Consider the following 19828-nt stretch of genomic DNA (forward strand, 5'->3'; position numbering starts at 1 on the left):
AGAAGACAAGTAGAGGATTAGTGGTGGCTAATGATGTTGGGAATGTTCTTCCCCTTGGTCTTGGCATTTCGTTGTTAAAACATAGCTTTTCACATTGTTATTTCTGAGTGTGGCCCCTAGGAAACCTCGCAACCTTGCTCAATCATAGCCTTCTCCTTTTGGCCAGCTGGACTAGTGACGGTCAGGCAGAGATTAAAAAGTTCAGGGCTGCTATCACTTGGAATCACTGAAAGACTATGGAGAGAGGTCCTGTCTTCCTGCCGCCTGTTTTACCAGTAACTAAATTATATTATGGAGAAATAAATGATCTTTTATTTTATTGATTATAAAAACCCTTTTCTCTCATTTCCTATGGCTCATTTTCATCATTTGAATATCCTTGTCCCAGGGAAGCTCTCTCCAACTACCACCTCCCACCCTTGTCCATATTCTCTCACAATGAGCTTATTTTATTCAAATGACAACCACTACTTGAGGTACTTTAGGAGTGAGTATGTGGAAGGTAAGTGACTTTTCAAAGATTGTTCATCAAAAGTTCCAGAAATGGATCACTTGCTTAGCCTACTATTCCAGCAAAATTTGTCTCCCTTGTAGAACTTCATTGTCATCTTCATTGCTGTAGACAACAAACAAATGAAACATTCTTTGAAGTGCTCTGCCTCTTTTTGAGCTAATTTATGTTTGGAAAATGGGCTACATACATAACCTGCCATGTTCTGGAAAATGGAGAAATCTGGCCTCTATGGGATTCTATTGATCTGTGTCAGCAGGTATGCTAAAGCTTTAAGAAACCAAGTCTAACTACCAAGAGGGGAAGGAGAATGCCGAGAAAACAGTGGTGCTGATGAGCTCAGAGACCGACTAGGCCTCTTAGTGAAGTGTTGCCTCTATTGAACTGTTCCTCTTAATTTCTAGGAAGAATACTCCAACAAACATTAGGAAAAATATGATACTTTATAGGCAATGGGAATGTGTTGCAAATCATGCCTACCACGTGGCTCCAGTGCCCCTTAGAAAAGCTCCCCCACTGGGGCCGGCGCTGTGGCGCAGTGGGTTAACACCCTGGCCTGAAGTGCTGGCATCCCATGTGGGTGCTAGTTCGAGTCCCAGCTGCTCCACTTCCCATCCACCTCTCTGCTATGGTCTGGGAAAGCAGTAGAAAATGGCCCAAGTCTTTGGGCCCCTGCACTCCCATGGGAGACCCAGAAGAAGCTCCTGGCTCCTGGCTTCAGACCGGCACAGTTCCTGCTGTTGCGGCCAAATGGGGAGTGAACTATCGGATGAAAGACCTCTCTGTCTTTCCCTGCCTCTCCTCCTCTCTCTGTGTAACTCTGACTTTGAAGTAAAATAAATAAAATAAATTTTAAAAAAGTTAAAAAAAGAATTCAAGCTCCCCCGTGAGAAACTCGCCTTTAGGTCTGATAAAGTTCTACTTCATTTGAGGAGCCATTATATCTTCCTGCCTTTTTTGTTTTTAAACAAAAATTCAACCATAAATTGTTATACTTGATTTCCCCTTACCTATATATGCCCTAAAATTTCCCAGGAAGATATTTCTGATAATTTTATTTTTCTGAATGTGTTTGTATGCTTTTTTTTTTTTTTTGAGGATAAAATAATGACTAACTTGTGAGAATCATAGCAGGGTGGGGAGTAGATTTTTCTCTTTCCTTGTGAGTGACTTACAAGCCTGAATTTTTTTCTTAGATTCAGGAAGACATTTTTTCCCTGTACACTCTGTAGTTATGGGGGGCTTGTTAATTAAACTGTCAAGACAGAGGAAAATAGGTTGTCATTCATACATTGTGAGAGTTCACAGAAAATGACTCAAGGTTATTATAACTTGAAGCTTACGTACTATTGATAATAGGAGAAACTGAAGGGGAGAAAGAGATTAATAGGAAAGTGAATGATTTTCAGGAAAGATAAATAGGTTCCTAGGAGAGGAGATCGCAGATAACACATTTTTGACATGTCTGTTGAGGCCATTTCTTATCGTGGTGTTGACTTTTCGTCTCTAGTTACCGGAGTGAATCTTCCCTGGTTGTGAAATTCCCAGGGAGGGAATTTATGACGCTTGAATTCTTCTGGAAGGCTCTGCTTTTTAGGCAGATAAGCAGCATTCAGAAAAAAAAGAACTGTCGGCAGTGGTGTATTCTGGGTCCCTTAGTTGACAAAACAACAGTGCTCTCAAGAAGGGAAGTTATTCTGGATAGACCATTTGACCTTGCAGTTGTGGGTCTGAGTGGGCTCCAGGCATGCTCTGCAGATTTTAGTTGAATCTGATAGCTCAATACATACTTATCCTAGGTAAGAGTGGTAATGTGCCCCCTAGTTAAATTTCCCAAGTGCAATGCTGTGTTCTAATTTTTCTAATTCTGTTTCTTGACCAGGGGTAGGAAATTCTGGCACTTCGGCTGTGTAAGGCCCTTGAAATCACTTGGTCTGGCCCTGCCAATATAGCTACAGACAGGACTTGAAAGTCAGTCTGCAGCAAACTAACTTTTACGTTGATAAACCTGTATGTCTCATGAATGAGGCCATAAATATCCAAATGGCCCTTGGCAGAAAACAATGTTGCCCACTCCTGCAACCTTCAGGATGATGGAATTTCCTGGCATAGCATTTCCTGTTTTTTTTTTTTTTTTTTTAAATTGTAACATGCATTCTCCTTTTTTCAAAGGAGAAATTTGTGCTTCAGGTCAACTATTTAGGGTCAACTGATACTTGCTATGAATAAAAACTAATACTACCTAATGCATCTTATATCAGGATACAGGGACCATTTTTATTAAAACAACTACATATCCAAAGGAATTTTTCCTTTCTCCACTTTGTGTCCTAGATTGGTTTTATTTTTGGCTTAACTAGGTGCATGGGCTCCACATTACTTGATGCCTGGCAAGATTTGATAGGTAAAGACTAAAACAGATTATTCGAACACAAAGCACTTCTGCAACCAACTCTACGTGTCTTAGGAAGTGTGTTGTGCTAACAAGTATGCAATACACCCCTTGTCTACTGCTCTAGGTCTCAACTTTTATCCTGTATTAAGAGGTGAATTCCCATGAGAACTGTAACACTTCCTCATTTGTCACTTTGCTACCTTTCTTTCATCCATATCATTGATTCGTTTGTCCTGGATTACAGGCAGTGTGATAGTTTAAAGATAGATCATGAAGGCCAAAACCCTTTTGTGATCCTCCACTGTTCTTAGAGTAAGACCCTGACTTTTCAGGATGGCCCGCAGGCTTGGTGTCATTTTTCCACTGTATCTCATCTTAGAGCTCATTTCTCAACATCTCAAGCTTGCTCCTTCCAGCTACCATGACTGCCTTTCCGTTCTTGCAAACTATGACTCATTTTTGCCCTGGGCCTCTGTACGTATTTCCCTTGGCTAAGCTGTCTTCATCCAGATTTTCTCACAGCTGTCTTTTTATCATTTGAGTATCCTTAGCCACATGGAAGCTCTCTGGCCACCATCTCCTACTCTTGTCCATGTTCTCTCACAATAGCTTACTTTATTTTCTTCATATGAAACCCACTACCTGAAATTATTTCACTTGTGTATTCTCCATCTCCTCAACAGAATGCAGTCAATATGATGATCATGTGGTCTAACTTATTCTTTGCTGTGATCTTACCTTCCTTAAAACATAATTGATCATTAGCTACATGTTAAGTGAGTCATATCAAATAGAAAAGTACTGCTGTCTGTAATAGGGGCTGATGTTTCCCAAGAAGTAAATAAGAAGCTAATGGTAAAGAATGTGGGAAATTGTTTGAGTTTGAATATTTTGAGAACATTTTTATTGGAATGCTTATACTTTCTCGTATATATAATATATATGCTATTAAAATTTTGAAGTAACCATAAACTTAAAAAAGTTAAGAATATAGGACCAGAATTATTTTTCTGAAATATTTAGTGATATGTTGCTTATTCCTAGACACCTTTCATGTGTTGATACTAACAGGACATTCTCCCACATCACCAAATAACAGTTACAACATCTACATTGACACATTGAGTTGGTGTGTTTCTTAGAAACAATTTCATCAGAGGTCCCAGTCATGCCACTGATACCAAAAGGATACAGTAGAATCACTCATTGTGTTCAGTTGTCATGTCCTTTTAGGCTTTCTTCCCTTTGCCATGATTTCTTAGTCTTTGCTTTGGCCAACTTGACTCTATAGAAGATAAAAGAACAATTATTTCAAAAAATGGATTACTGTGGACTCTTTCTCCAAGGTAAGATTCAATTGTGAATGCAGTAGGGATGTGACAAATAATGAAGAGTCCTTGTGACTTCTTCATGGCACACGACTGTCGACTCTCTGTTGCTGAAGATGTCCATATTGATTTTTCATCAAGGTGGTGTTTGCTAGAAATCTCCACTATGAAGTTACTGTTACCCTTTATATATGTGAGGGGGCTTGAAAAATTCATGGAAAACATGTGGATTTCAATATTTTTGGCATCAGAATAAACTTACCTTTAATTCTGTTTACCCACACAATTTTCAAGGTATTCTTACAAGTGTTTTATGGGAAAGTACTGTGACAGTACTCAAAATACCTCTTAATTTCAATACATTTAAGTATTTGTATTTTCTATTTTATTCAGTATATTGCAATGTATTACTGTCTTCATTGGAAATGATCCTCAGATTGCCCCCGTTGGACCAGTCTGAGTGTGTTGAGGTCTTTTTGATGTCACCTCTATCATTTTCTGTGTATATCCTTGACCTTTGTTATAATAAGGTAACCCAAACTTGCCTTGCAGTTTCTGTACTTTGTTTCTAGATTTGATCCTTTTTTATTTTACTGGAGATTGATAATTACACACCAACACATGCATATTAGGTATGCTCACTGCTATTGAGGTATGATTACTTTGAGCCCTCTTGATGGGCAGATTTAAGGAATAGAAATATATAAATAATATACATAATTATAGTTATGTTTCTCAACAAAAATTGGTTAAATTCACCCAGTTTCTCTTTTTTATTTTTAAAGATTTATTTATTTGGAAGGCAGAGATAGAAGGAGAGAGAGAGAGAGAGAGAGCAAGTGAGCAAGAGCGAGGATCTTCTATCTACTGGTTCACTCCCCAAATGGCTGCAACATCTGGGGCTGGGCCACGCTGAAGCCAGGAGGCAAGAGCTTCTCCCTGGTCTCCTACTTGGGTACAGGGCATCTTCCACTGCTTTCCCAGGCACACTAGACTAGCAGGTAGCTGGATCAGAAGTGTAGCATCTGGGACTTGAACCAGCTCCCATAGAGGATGCTGCAGGTGGAGGCTTAACCCTACTTGGTTCCTTCAAATCCAATCCTCTAATCATATCCTAATCTTCCCCTCATTGGGTAAGTTTTTATGATAGTGATTTTGTCACATAGATGAGCCAAAGCTCTATGCTGATCTCTTAATGTGAGTTGAGAAAAATCCTGGATATGTTTACTACAGAATCAATTGAAGTCTGAGAAATAATGTGGATAGATGGTTTATTTTGTGGAAAAATAGAGAAGAAAAGATGGAGAAATTTATACTGCATATTCAAATGAATAATATTTCAGAGCTATAACAGTTTGTGTTATTTAAAGATTTTTTTAGAAAAAGAAACCGACAGAGAGGGCTTCAATCTGTTGGTTCACTCCCCAAATGCCTAGTTGGAAGAGCCTGGGCCGTGTTGAAGCTAGGAGCCCAGGATTGAGTTCAGGTCTTCCATATGGGTAGCAAGAACCCAAGTACATTAGCTATCACCTGCCAATTCCCTAGTGTTCATTATCAGGACACTGGAGTAAGGAGCAAAGCTGGGACTCAATGTCCCATTGAAGGCATTATCAACCAGTGTCATTTGGCTAAATACTCACCTCCCAAACTTTATTTGCTAATATTCATTAAAATGTAACATACTTGCCCCTTCTTTCCCACTGAATCAGGTAATAACTGGTTATGCGTTTGCTGCCTTTTTAGCTGAGTGTTAAGCATTCTTTTTTTTCTTTTTTTTTTTTTTTTTTGACAGGCAGAGTCAGACAGTGAGAGAGAGAGAGAGACAGAGAGAAAGGTCTTCATTCCGTTGGTTTACCCCCCAAATGGCTGCTACGGCAGGTGCACCGCACTGATCTGAAGCCAGGAGACGGGTGCTTCCTCCTGGTCTCCCAGGCAGGTGCAGGGCCCAAGCACTTGGGCCATCCTCCACTGCCTTCCCAGGCCACAGCAGAGAGCTGGACTGGAAGAGGAGCAACTGGGACAGAACCCGGTGCCCCAACCAGGACTAGAACCCGGGGTGCTGGCACCGCAGGTGGAGGATCAGCCCAGTGAGCTGCGGCGCTGGCCAAATGTTCAGCATTCTTGATGTTTGTACTGCATTGCTTACTAAGTTAATATACAATATTAAGCACTTATGTGATATTTGAGATAGTTGTGTAAAAGTAGGATTAACTTATGGTTTGGAAGTATTATTGGGAATTGAGTTATTCAGCAGTTAGGGGCTTCCCGATTAAAATCACCGCTAAATAATTTTATGACTGATAAATGGTGAGAAGTTGAAGGAGGAGGACAGTAAGTACTTGGAGTCAGAAATAAGTGCCTTGAAAAATGAAATCGTGAATTCTTCCCGGTGCTTAGCTAAGAATCTCAAATGCAACCTTGGTGTTTCCATGAACTTGCGACTCTGAATCAGACCTTAAGATATTAAAAATCCTTCTCAATGGGAAAACAAATAAAAAAGGGAAGTAAACAGTCAATATCAGGGGGAAAAAAGGCCATTCTTGGATTGGAAAGGTCAAACGTGGAGGGAGAGGTAGAAGTGCTGTCAACCAGTTTCCCTTGATGGCCAAGGATAAGTCATGTGTTGAAGGCAAGATGAAAACAAAACACTTGGTCTATTAAGTGCCTCTTTTTCAGTTTAGCAATGAGGGGGATCTCTGATTAGTCTATAGAAGTGATTGAATTCAGTAAGTAATTGAAAATCGTCATATCTGTTTTTAATAATGTGTATCTTTCGAAACCGAGATTCAAATGCTCAGCCTTGTGATTTGCTCCACAGATCTGCAGGAATGTCTGAAAATATGAAAACTAGTTGCTTTTCTTGCACCAGGAAAGAGAATGGGAAAAAATAGCATTCTACTAAAGTAAGTTCTGGCTTATTTTTTTCTATTATTATTATTATTATTTTTTTTTTTGGCAGGCAGAGTTAGACAGTGAGAGAGAGAGAGAGAGAGAGAAAGGTCTTCCTTTTCCGTTGGTTCACCCCCCAAATTGCTGCTATGGCTGGTGCGCTGTGCCGATCCAAAGCCAGGAGCCAGGTGCTTCCTCCTGGTCTCCTATGCGGATGCAGGGCCCAGGGACTTGGGCCATCCTCCACTGCCTTCCCGGGCCACAGCAGAGAGCTGGCCTGGAAGAGGAGCAACCAGGACAGAATCTGGCACCCCAACCGGGACTAGAACCTGAGGTGCCGGCGCCGCAGGCAGAGGATTAGCCTAGTGAGCCGCGGCGCCGGCCCATGGCTTATTTTTTCATCTCATTTTAAATAAGCACACTGATTTTTATGAGGCACATTAAGGATGCTCAGTAGTTTAATTAAGAATCACTGTTACTTCATTTTAATGATTCTAATTGTGATATAGATCATTAGTTTTCTATTAGTCTTTTTGTTATGGTCATATTGCTTTATAAAGTAATGCTATTAAACTAATGTTTTTACAGAATAAAAGGGAATTGGAGGCCGGCACCGCGGCTCACTAAGCTAATCCTCTGCCTGTGGCGCTGGCACCCCAGGTTCTAGTCCTGGTCGGGGCGCCGGATTCTGTCCTGGTTGCCCTCTTCCAGTCCAGCTCTCTGCTCTGGCCCGGAAGTGCAGTGGAGGATGGCCCAAGTGCTTGGGCCCTGCACCCACATGGGAGACCAGGGGAAGCATCTGGCTCCTGCCTTCAGATCGGCACAGCGCGCCGGCTGCAACGTGCCAGCTGTAGTGGCCACTTGGGGGGTGAACCAACGGAAAAAGGAAGACCTTTCTCTCTGTCTCCCTCTCTCACTGTCTAACTCTGCCTGCCATAAATAAATAAATAAGTAAATAAATGAAATTAAAGAGAAGGCAATTGTTTTATTGAGAATTTCAATGTCTCTGAAAAGTTAATTATAGTAAATAGTTCCATTTTTAAAATGAATACTATGGTTTGAAAAATCACAGAATTCTGTGTGGGTATCTTTCTTGGCTTTAAGCCTAGTGTTTTTTTTTTTTTTCTTTTCTATTGTGGAAAAAGATTTGATCCAAATATGTTGATTTTTTTTCCATTTTGAAAATTGTTGTTCAGTTGTTGTGACAAATAGTGTAGGTGATGATTACCCAGAGTTGAGGAATTCTGCCTTCCACCGCCACCCCCAGCTCCCTCTTAGGAAGAAAGAGCAAAGGTAAGGCTCCAATATCATGAAGAACTAATAACTGCGCCAATTCCTCTTCGCCACTAGATGTCCCTGTATAGACGCTCCTTCGACCTCAGAGCACTCTTCAAAAAAAAAGATAGCAACAAAGCACAGGGTTGTTAGCTACTCCTTGCCTTTCTCTAAGTTAGCACCCTGGAACCGGCCAGATGCTTCCCCCGCCTTCACAGATGATTAATTCCAGAGGACTGAATTTTTTTTTTTGGTTATTACTAGAAACAGGATACAAACACACATACATATTCCGTTTGCTAGTTCAATCCCCAACTTCACACAACAGCTGGGACTGGATTGGGCTGAAGTCAGTAGCCAGAAACTCAATCTGAGTCTCCCACTACTTGAGCGGTCACCTGTTGCTTCCCAGCCCGTATGCATCAGCAGTAAGCTGGAATTGGGGGCAGAGTCAGGACTTCAACTCAAGCACTCTCATAGGGCATGTGAGCCTCCTAAGCAACACCTAACTGCTGTGCCCCTGCATATAGGTCTTGAACTAAGCAGAAAGCAAGTAGAATTAGGTTTAAGCTTTGGCTATTCAACATAGAAAATGTGAGCCGTTTACAGATATAGTTTAGATTTACAGACAAATGAATTAAGCATACTCATATGAGGAAGGGGCTGAGTTTGAATTAATCAAAATAGGTAATTTAGATTTATATCTGGTAGTAAAATACTTTTGTATTTTGAGTGTGAGATCATCTAGTGTTCCAGGAGTTAAGAAATGCATTTAGGTAACATTGATCTTCAAGGGAACTTGAGGGTTGTTGAGATTTCTTAAATGGCTTCTTTACTCATAAGTTCTGTTTGCTGTATTTGACCACGATTGTCAACTGCTGGAATAATGTGATGCGGCTTTATCAGAGCCCACTTCTTCATACATTTATTGAATTCTTAGTTCAGTTTACTTGTGAAGGGAGGAGGTAGTTGAATGTTTGGATTTAAGCTATCTGTTGCAGTTTTACATTTCATGGAATCATAAAACAATTAATATAGTAAATTTCTTGTTCTGCTCACATGTTTTGAATTGATTAGAATGTCTCATAAATTGTACTAAAATACAGTATTGTCTTCCTATTGAAAAGCTGAATTTGTTTTAAAAGGTTTTAAGAAAGCTAAGAGGATATATGGATCATTTCTAAAGGATTAGATGCTATATTCAAATCAATACAGATTTGTCAGTTGGATATAGTTTAAATTTTGTGGTGACACAATTTTTTAGGTTGATGTTTCATAATATGTTACTTCAATATAAGAATAACATAGAAATAATACAAAATAATGGCAAGTAACCACAGTTTAAAAAAAAAAAGTGATACTTGGGCAAGCCTAGAGCGTGAGAGTGATTGCAGGAGATTGATGACTGCCTCTTAAGAATAGAATAGGTAGAAAAACTTGACAACATAAATGCTGGAGAATTTGATAATCCTGGGAAAAGTTCTTGAAAATATCAGTGAAGTTTGTAAACCCAGAGGAATGTCAGTATAAATAGGCACATGGAATCAAAGTATTTCAGTGTTGAGAAATGAGAACTCTGATACACAGCTGATAGGAGTGTGAAGTGGTGTTACCGGTTAGAGAAACAGAGGTGGACGTTTAGCCCAGTGATTAAAACACTGCTTAAGATGCCCTTATTCCACATAGGGAATGCCTGAGTTGATGGCTGGCTCTGGTGCTTTCTTGGTAATGTAGACCCTGGGAGGCAGTGGTGATGGCTAGTGTAATTGGGTTCCTGCTAGTTAGGTGGGAGACCTGAGCTGAATTCCCAGCTTTTGGTTTTGGTTAAAAGCTAAAAGGTTAGCACTTGGGGAAGAACCAGCAGATAGGATCTCCTTATTTTTTGTTCTCTCTGCTCCTGAAAACCAACCAGCCAAGCAGGTCCTCAGATGATTAAACATATAGGCATACTAATCAACTCAGCCAATTTACATCTAGTTAAATCTCCAAGAGAAGAGAAAAACATAAGTCCACGCAAAACCTGCAGCTGAATATGCATAGCAGTACTTTTATTAACATTAAGATGAAAAAAATTCAAATGTCCTTTGGTGCATGAATAGATATGAACATAGCTATACAACAGAATCCAGTTACATATGTAACATAGCTGTACAAGAGAAATCAGTTTTAACATAAATGGGAGAGAATACCCACAGGAGCTTCAAAAGGGATCAAATTGGAAAACAATGTTGAGTAGAAGGAGCCAGGCAGAAAGGACTATGTGCTCTCCTTTTATAGTTCTGTGAGTTGTCTGGAATTGGCACATACAGAGACAGAGTAGATTCATGGTTGCATAGAGGTGGTGGGGAAGGAAGAACTGGAGAAGCAAAAGCTAAGGGATATGTGACTGCTTCTTGTGGACAATGCTAAAGGATTACGTTATCACAGTTATATAACTTAGTGAATATAATAAAGACCATTGAACACTTCTGTTGAGTTATATGTCATGTGAACTGTATCAATAAAATTGTTACAGAATAATTACACGTTTGTCAAGAACAAATTACCTCAAGAAAATTCAATTTGTCCTATACCTCAGATTTGCAGGTGTAGGGCTTGAATCAAAGTGTGAGTGGAAAAATGAGAACAGAGCAACCTGGAGTACACAGAGACACTGATTAGAGACAAATACATTTGAACTAAGGTGGAAAGTTTCCAAATAGTGACAGGGGTTTGTAATGCTGATGATAGCTGACATCACAAATACAACTTCCTGCTTTTTGTGCAACTGTCTGGTACACAGGTGTTGCCTGTTTAAAATCACATGAAATTGTCCACTACACATGATTTCCTTCAGGAGTTTTCTATGAAATGAAACAAAGGAAGATAAAATATTTCTGAAATGAATTATTCAGTGAAATTATTTTAGCCAGTTAATAATTTGCAAGCAATTACCTTTTGGAAAGGGAGTATCAGTGTAAATGCTGTTTAAATGTATTTGTGTTTTGTGTGAAGGACTAGTAAAACTTCAAGTTTATCTTAGAGATGCCAATAAAGTGATAAATTATGTTGGGTTTCTTTTTATTCACAGTATATTTATTTAAAAAAATCAATGATATTCACAGAAAGCAATAATTTGAAATTATTTTAGCCAAGTCTGAAGATGCTGCAAAAAGTTGATGAAAAAATGAGCTTCAAAGATAGAGATTCATTGTGGTGCAAAATTTTTGAAGTCAATGCATAGTTTTTTAAAATAAAATTTTCATGGATTTTGAAGAGCTTTCATATTCATGGCTTTAAACAATTCTTGCACCAAAATAAATGTACATTCAAATTCAATTTTCCATAATCTTTTTGAATTATCCTCTTTGGTTCTCGCATTTAACATGGAAATCAATAAGTGAAAAAAACCAAACTTGCTGTTACTTAGTTGGGAGCAGGGGAAGAATACGGAGGTCTGGTTCTGTGCAGAAAACTGATAGAAGTCTTGTCTGTCTAGAGCCACCCTGGGAAGCATCTCTGGAGAGTTTAAAGCTTACAGGGAACATAGTTGGAGAATCTTTAATACAAAGTGTATGGTTAGAATTACAGATTGATCTTACAACTAGTTATTTAGGTGCCTCTACATAAAGATGCTTTATTTCTCCAGTCTTGTTCTAATTGTGTGGAAAATGAGGAAGTGGAATACACTGAGTTTTTAAGGTTTTTTTTTTTTTTTTTTTTTTTGGTTCCTCTGATGTCTTAAGATTCTGAAATACGGCCCTAAAAGAAAGACAGGCACAGAAAACTTCAGACTGGAGGCAGAACTTGGCTTAAAGGCTTAGAGGTTAATTAAATTTTAATTGTTCAGTACAGGAAGATCTAGGAGACCTGTTTTTTTTTTTTTTTTCTATTTACAGTTCTGGAACTTAAAAATTGGGTAAAGTTGCATTGACTGTGAGCCAGGTACTTGTTTTCCTATTTAAGAACCTTATGTTAATCTATTTCTGGTCATGGGAGTTAGTGGACGGCACATTTGTAGTGTTTGATATCCTCTCTCTGATTTATCATCACCGAGTTTCAAGTTTAATGTTACAGGCTGTAAACAAAGGAAAAAAGTTAGATTTTTGATTATTGTTCAGTGACTTCATTTATGTGAACCATCACACTTTGATAGGTTGCAGGGCTCCTAGAATCCCTGACAAATGCAAGAAATATCGGTGCGTAGAAGGGACATTTTCTTGGATGAACTTCTCCACCATGAGCCTTGCTGAGGGTGCACAGTGAAGCTGACACAGTCACCTAAGCAGAGAGCAGATGGGTGTGCTCTGGGTTTGGGCAGTAACTTGGAAACTTGGCCCACAGGTGCTCTGCTTCATTGTTTCTGTACCCATGTCACTGGAGTGCCCCAGGGTTCAGATAGGCGACATGGAGGCATGAAAATGTTTGCCCTTTGTCCTACCTTAAAATAGATAGTCATTTTAAAAACAATTAAAAATCATATTTTTGGGGTGGCTGTTTCACCAGAGAATAACTTGTTGCATAATTATTTTGAGGGCAGACCAGGGAGTCTACATCTCACCAGTGACTGAGTAGAATATGATGTGGTTCTTTGCTCTGTCTTCCTTACAAGCTCTCGTGAGAGTAGAACACTGATACATAATGATACCCAATCTGTTGAAGGCATAGGAGTCAGATGATTGTGTCAGAAACAAGTTTTTTGAATCTAATGGTTCTTTTGCTTGTTGAGTGAAGCTGGCTCTTCTCTTGCTTTTGAATGGGTGTGCAGTCTAATTTTCTGAAAAACATTAAGTAATTCAAAGTCCCTATCCAGAAGCTAGAACTTAGAGTCCCATGTGAGAAGCATCAGTCTTCATTAAAAAGTTAAGCTGATCTAAAGTATAAACTCCTCTTCTGCCTACAGTTCAGGCCTTCTACAGACTGGGAGCTGTGTGTCTCCAGAATGGGTGGTGTATGATTGCCTAAGTGTCAAGCTTCTGCTCCCCTGCCCCCTGACCCTCATTCCTTCCTGTCTTCTCTTGCTACCTGGTATCTGATCTCTGCTCAGTTGGACGATGGGGAGAAATGACAGGACAGGGGTAGAAAATGACACTTGTGCTGTGCAAGTGACGGTGACATACTAAGGACGTGGCAGATGTTAAAGCTAATTCTTAGATAGTCGCTGGCATGCTTTGGATATGATTTCAATGTGTGCCTTGAGACTTCATCTGTTTGGAGCTTGGACTCCAGTGTGGTGATATTGGGAAGTGGTAGAATCTTTAAGAGGTGGAGACCAGTGGGAAGTAGTTAGATCAGAGGGACATGGCCTTCAGAAGGAACTGAGATACTTTTCTTTGGACCTAAAGTTAATACTCAGAATAGGGCTGTTACAGGAAGTGCACTCCACCTCTGTGGGGCTTCCTGTCTCTGCCTCTTGCATGGGGTCCTGCCATGATGCTACCCAAGGTGAAGTCCGTACCAGAGTCCAACCAGTGCTAGTTGTACCCTCGATGCATCTCTAGGTAAATTTCTCTAAAAAAAGGCATTACTCAACCCCAGATACTTGATACAGTAGCAGAAAATGGACTCATAGAAGCACTCATGCGTTCTTCAGAGATGAGCTACACGTTGCAATTCCTTTGACCCAGGGCAATGCTTTTCTACGTAGTATGTTGCTCACTTCTTGCATTGCCCTGAAGAGTAAAAGTCCTCTCTGTTCGGTGTTGGTGCTTGCTCACTTTTCCTGTGGGCATGCTTTGTATCCAAAACCCCCTGTGGTATTCTTTGATAAGAGACCACACTGGGCCCAAGAGAAGCACCCATAGTGAACAGGATACACTCATTGCACTGAGAACCTTAGGCAACAGTCCCTTTGCTGCGTGGGCTGAATTCAGCCAGGTGCTTGCCCCCTCTGTTTGCTACGGCAGAGAACAGGGCCCTCTTTATTTTATTTTATTTTTTTAAGGTTGCCGTTTCCTGGCTTGAGGTGAAGGGTACAGCAATTCTATGAAAATCCTTTCTTAAAAAAGCTATGCTTTTGGATCGGTGATGCCGCCGATGTTTGTTTTCTGGACGTAAGTGGGAGCTATATGGGTGTTTACTGATAATTCATTATGTTTCACATTTATGTTTGGTAACTTATCTGAATATTGCAATTAAACTAATGTAAAAGTTCATGCACTATGATAATTTTCAGGGGAGGGTCTTTGCTTTGGTCCCTCTGGTTCTTAGATTGTTTGAATGGTCTTGCACCTTGTTCTAGCTTCTCAATTTTTTTTTAAGAAGCATATTAGTTGAAGCTTTAATCATAGGTACATTTAAATGTGATCTAGTATGAATAACAAATACCCTTTCAAGCCTTTTACCTATATCATCTCAAGACATCTTCATGTGATCTTAAAAATGTTAAGAATTGTCACCCCTATTTTGTAAACTAAGACCCTATAATTGAATAACATGCTCAAGGCTGCAGAAAAGACCAATGGCTGTGCTGTGATGGCATCCAAATTGCTTTGACTCCAAAGCCCACAATTTTTCTTATGAAGCTATTGTCAATTTTAGAAAAAAGAGTCTTAGGGTTGTAGTTTAGGGGCCACCACAAAATATGCAATGAAGGTATAATTACACAATTATCGGCCTTGTCAAGTGTTCAAGTCTTTCCTGTTTGCTGAAGTCAGAGTTTGAACATTTGTATGTGGATATTAAGTCTGGTGAACAAAGTGTACTTGAAGTCAGAGGGATTTCTATGGGAGACTTATGGCTTTTTTGTTTTTTGGATTTATTTTTCTTTATTTGAAAGAGTTAAATAGAGAGAGGAAAGGAAAAGAGGGGAGGGAGGTGGGAGGAGAGAGAGAGAGGAGAGAGGAGGGAGGAGAGAGCGAGGAGAGAAAGAGGGAGAGGGAGAGGGAGAGGGAGAGGGAGAGGGAGAGGGAGAGGTCTTCCATACACTGGTTCACTCCCCAATTGGCCACAACGGCCACAGCTATGCTGATCCGGAGTCAGGAGCTTCCTCTGGGTCTCCCACATGGGTGCAGGGGCCTAAGGACTTGGGCCATGCTCCACTGCTTTCCCAAGCCTTAGCAGAGAGCTGGATTGGAGGTGGAGCAGCTGGGTCTCGAATTGGCGCCCATATGGGATGCTGGCGCCTCAGGCCAGGGCGTTAACCCTCTGTGCCACAGTGCTGGCTCCAAGACTTATGGCTTTTAAAAAAGATATTGAGGGACTGGCGCTGTGGTGTAGTGGGTAAAGCAGAAAATGACAGTGCAGGCATCCCATATGGGTACCAGTTTGAGTCCTGGCTACTCCACTTCCAGTCCAGCTCTCTGTTATGGTCTGGGAAAGCAGTAGAAGATGGCCCAAGTTCTTGGGCCCCTGAACCCACATGGGAGACCTGGAAGAAGCTCCTGGCTTTGAATCGGTGCAGCTCTGGCCATTGCAACCATCAGTGGAGTGAACTAGTGGGTAGAAGACTTCTCTTTCTCTTTCTGTCTCTGCCTCATCTCTGTAACTCTTTCAAGTAAAATAAATAAATCTTTAAAAAAAATTATTGGGGCCGGCGCCGTGGCTCAATGGGCTAATCCTCTGCCAGCACCCCGGGTTCTAGTCCTGGTTGGGGTGCCGGTTCTGTCCAAGTTGCTCCTCCTCCAGTCCAGCTCTCTGCTGTGACCAGGGAGTGCAGTGGAGGATGGCCCAAGTCTTTGGGCCCTGCACCCACATGGGAGACCAGGGGAAGCACCTGGCTCCTGGCTTCGGATCAGCGCAGTGTGCCAGCCACAGCGTGCTGGCCACAGTGGCCATTGGAGGGTGAACCAATGAAAAAAGGAAGACCTTTCTCTTTGTCTCTCTCACTGTCCACTCTGCCTATCAAAAAATAAATTATTGGAAAGTCAGAGTCAGTCTATCTATTGGTTTGCTAACTCTCTCCCGTACCCGAGATGGCCAGCTGCTTCATCCATTGGTTCACTCCCCAGATGGCCAAGAGCTTCATCTGTGAGTCTCCCATGTGGGTGGCAGGGGCTGAAGTATTTGGACCCTCTTCTTCTGCTTCTTCCAGGCCATTAGCAGGGAGCTGGATTGGGAGTGGATCAACTGGGGCATGAACTGGAACCCATATGGGATGTTGGCGCTGCAGGAAAGTATTATTCAGCAGATGTTGATAGCGATTAAGTGAGCAGTTGTGTTGTAGGTGTATTAAGGGACTATATGCCGTTTTGCAGCATTTTGTGGTGCTGGAGCACAGGATCTCACATTCCTGAGGCCCACAACTTGCTTAATTCTATGCCTTGTTAAGGACAATCTTTGAAGGATTCATCAGACTGATAGAAATGTCCATGTGTTGACATTGAGTTTCCCATGTGTTCCTCTGCTTCAATTTCTTAGTAAACTGAATCCATTGGATTTAGAATGTATCCCAACATTTTTCTAAAACATAATTTGTGATTTTTCTAATTAGAAATAAAAACTATAAAAACTAACGAAAAGAAGCTGCATAATTATCAATAAGTTGACCATTTTAAAACAAATATGGTGAATCCTTTTCATTTAAAATTTTATTGATTAGCTGATCTCACACTTTATAAATTTTCTTTATCACTTCAATAAGGTAAGCCCTTCTCACAGATTAATTTTTTTGTTTAAAAATTTTTACTTATAAAAAGGGGATGGGGCTGGTGCTGTGATGTAATAGGCTAAGTCTGCCTGTGGCACCAACATCCTGCATGGGTGCCAGTTCCAGTCCTGGTTGCTCCACTTCTGATCCAGCTCCCTGTTGATGGCCTGGGAAAACAGTTTAATATGGTGCAAGTTGGGGCCAGTGCTGTAGCGTAGTGAGTTAATGCCCTGGCCTGAAGTGCTGGCATCCCATATAGGCACTGGTTCTAGTCCCAGTCTGTTCCTCTTCTGATCCAGCTCTCTGCTATGACCTGGGAAAGCAGTGAAAGATAGTCCAAGTCCTTGGGCCCCTGCACCCACGTGGGTGACCCGGAGGAAACTCTTGGCAGCTCCGGCCGTTGGGGCCAGTTGGGGAGTGGACCAGCAGATGGAAGACCTCTCTCTCTCTGGCTCTACCTCTCTCTGTAACTCTTTCAAATAAATAAAATAAATCTTTGAAAAAAAAAAAAGATGGTCCAAGTGCTTGGGCCCCTGCACCTGCCTGGTGACCTGGAAGAAGCCACTGGCTTTGGATCAGCTCGTTGGCTCAGCTCCAGCCATTGCAGCTATTTGGGGGAGTGAACCACCAGATGGAAGACCTCTGTTTCTGTCTATGCCTCTCTCTGTCTATAACTCTACTTCTCAGATAAATAAAACAAAGGGACAAATTTCATAAATACTTTGAATTTTCTTTATAGCTATAAGCTCAACCCTCCACTAAACACAGAATTCAAGAAGTAGTAAGTAGAAACACCACTGTTTGTCAACAGTATAGACAAGGCCTATAAACAATCAAATCTAAAAATGTCAGTTTTGTTCATATACATTACTTTTTTATACTCTATTATCACAAATTAGGGTAAACAATCTTGTCATTTTGGGACTGGATTATTTCACTAAGCATAAGAGTTTCTAGTTGCATCCATTTTATTGGGAAAGACAGGATTTTATTTTTTTCTGGCTGAGAAGTAATCCATGGTGTATATATATCACATTTTCTTTTTCCAGTCATCAGTTGTGGGTTGATTCGATTTCCTAGCTATTGTGAATTAAGCTGCAATGAATATAGGGGTACAGATAACTCTTTCATATGCTGATTTCATTTCACTTGGATAAATTCCAAGGAGTGGGATGGCCAGGTCATAGGATAGGTCTATACTTAGATTTCTGAGGTATCTCTGAACTGACTTCCATAGTGGCTGTACCAGTTTACATTCCTAGCAACAGTGGATTAGTGTACCTTTTCCCCCACATCTTCACCAGAATTTGTTGTTTGTTGATTTCTTTATGAGATCCATTCCAACGGGGGTGAGGTGAAACCTCGTTGTAGTTTTGATATGCGTTTCCCAGAAAGCTAGTGATCCTGGGCGTTTTTTGCTTGTGCCTGTTGGCCATTTGCATTTCTTCTTTTGAAAAATGTCTGTTTAAGTCATTTGCCCATTTCTTAACTGGGTTATTTTGCTGTTGTTGAGTTTCTTGAGCTCTTTATATATTTTAGATATTAATCCTTTATCAGTTGCATAGTATGCAAATAATTTCTCCCATTCTGTCAGTTGTCTCTTCACTTTTCTGAGTGTTTGTTAAGCATTGCACAAACTCAGTTTAATGTAATCCCATTTATCAATTTTGGTTTTGATTGCCTGAGCCTCTAAAGTTTTTTTACAAGAAGTCTTTGCATATGCCAATGTCTTGCAAGGTTTCCCCAATGTTTTCTAATAATTTGATGGTGTCAGGTCATAGATTGAGGTTTTTGATCCATTTTGAGTGGATTTTTGCATAAGAGCTAAGGTATGGGTCTCGCTTCGTACTTCTCCATGTGGAGACCCAGTTTTCTCAGCACTGTTTGTTGAAGAATCTGTCATTGCTCCAAGGATTGATTTTAGCTCCTTGGTCAGATAAGTTGGTTATAGATGCATGGGTTGATTTCTGACATTTTTGTTTGTTCCATTGGTCTATCCATCTGTTTTTGTGTCAGTACCAGACTGTTTTTATTATAATTGCCTTGTAGTATGTCTCGAAATCTGGTATTGTGATGCCTCCAACTTTGTTTTTGTTATATAAGATTGTTTTAGCTATTTGGGGTGTTTTGTGCTTTTGTTTGAATTTTAGCATTGTTTTCTTCTATATCTGAGAAGAATGTCCTTGGTATTTTGATTGGTATCACGTTGAATCTGTAAATTGCTTTCGGTAGTATGGACATTTTCATGATACTGACTCTTCCAGTACATGAGTATGGAAGATCATACCATTTTTTAATGTCTTCTATTTCTTTGTTGAATGTTTTGTAATTCTCATTGTGGAGATCTTTGACATCTTTGGTTAAATGTATTCCAAGGTATTTAATTTTTTCTGTAACTTGTGAATGTGCTTGATTTTAGAAGTTCTTTCACAGCTATGGCATTATCTGTGTTTATAAAGGCTGTTGATTTTTGTGTACTGACTTCATTTCCTGCAACTTTACTAAATTCTTCGATGAGTTCCAATAGTCTCTTAATGGAGTCTTTTGGATCCCCTATATATAGAGTCATGTCATTTGCAAATAGGGATAGTTTGACTTCATCTTTCTTAATTTGTATTCCTTTGATTGCTTTTTCTTGCATAATTGCTGTGGCTAAAACTTCCAGGACTATATTAAATAGCAGTGGTGAGAGTGACATCCTTGTCTCGTTCCAAATCATAGTGAGAATGCTTCCAACTTTATCCTAATTCAATAGAATGTTAACATGGGTTTGTCCTATATTGCCTTGATTGTGTTGAGGAATGTTACTTCTATACCCAATTTGCTTAAAGTTTTCATCATGAAAGGATGTGGTATTTTATCGA

At 40.2% G+C, this 19828-nt stretch overlaps 1 protein-coding gene across 3 annotated transcripts in view; it reads left to right on the plus strand.

The window, feature by feature from the left end:
* LOC149124737 (uncharacterized) overlaps positions 1-19828 on the plus strand; it is a 309955-nt gene that overhangs the window by 149960 nt on the left and 140167 nt on the right. For 2 of the 3 annotated variants that reach the window (XR_016213002.1, XR_016213001.1), the window contains exon 3: positions 7053-7137. Coding sequence is in view for 1 of the 3 variants with exons in the window: in XM_089303907.1 (XP_089160033.1) it covers positions 7053-7078 (26 nt within the window). In the remaining 2 variants the exon portion in view is untranslated. Of the gene's footprint in view, positions 1-7052; positions 7138-19828 lie in introns of those variants that run through there. The other variant, XM_089303907.1, reaches the window with a different exon arrangement.

The sequence above is a fragment of the Oryctolagus cuniculus genome, chromosome 9 (assembly GCF_051225735.1).
Source record: "Oryctolagus cuniculus isolate XC-2025 breed Fujian yellow rabbit chromosome 9, ASM5122573v1, whole genome shotgun sequence".
Lineage (NCBI taxonomy): Eukaryota > Metazoa > Chordata > Mammalia > Lagomorpha > Leporidae > Oryctolagus > Oryctolagus cuniculus.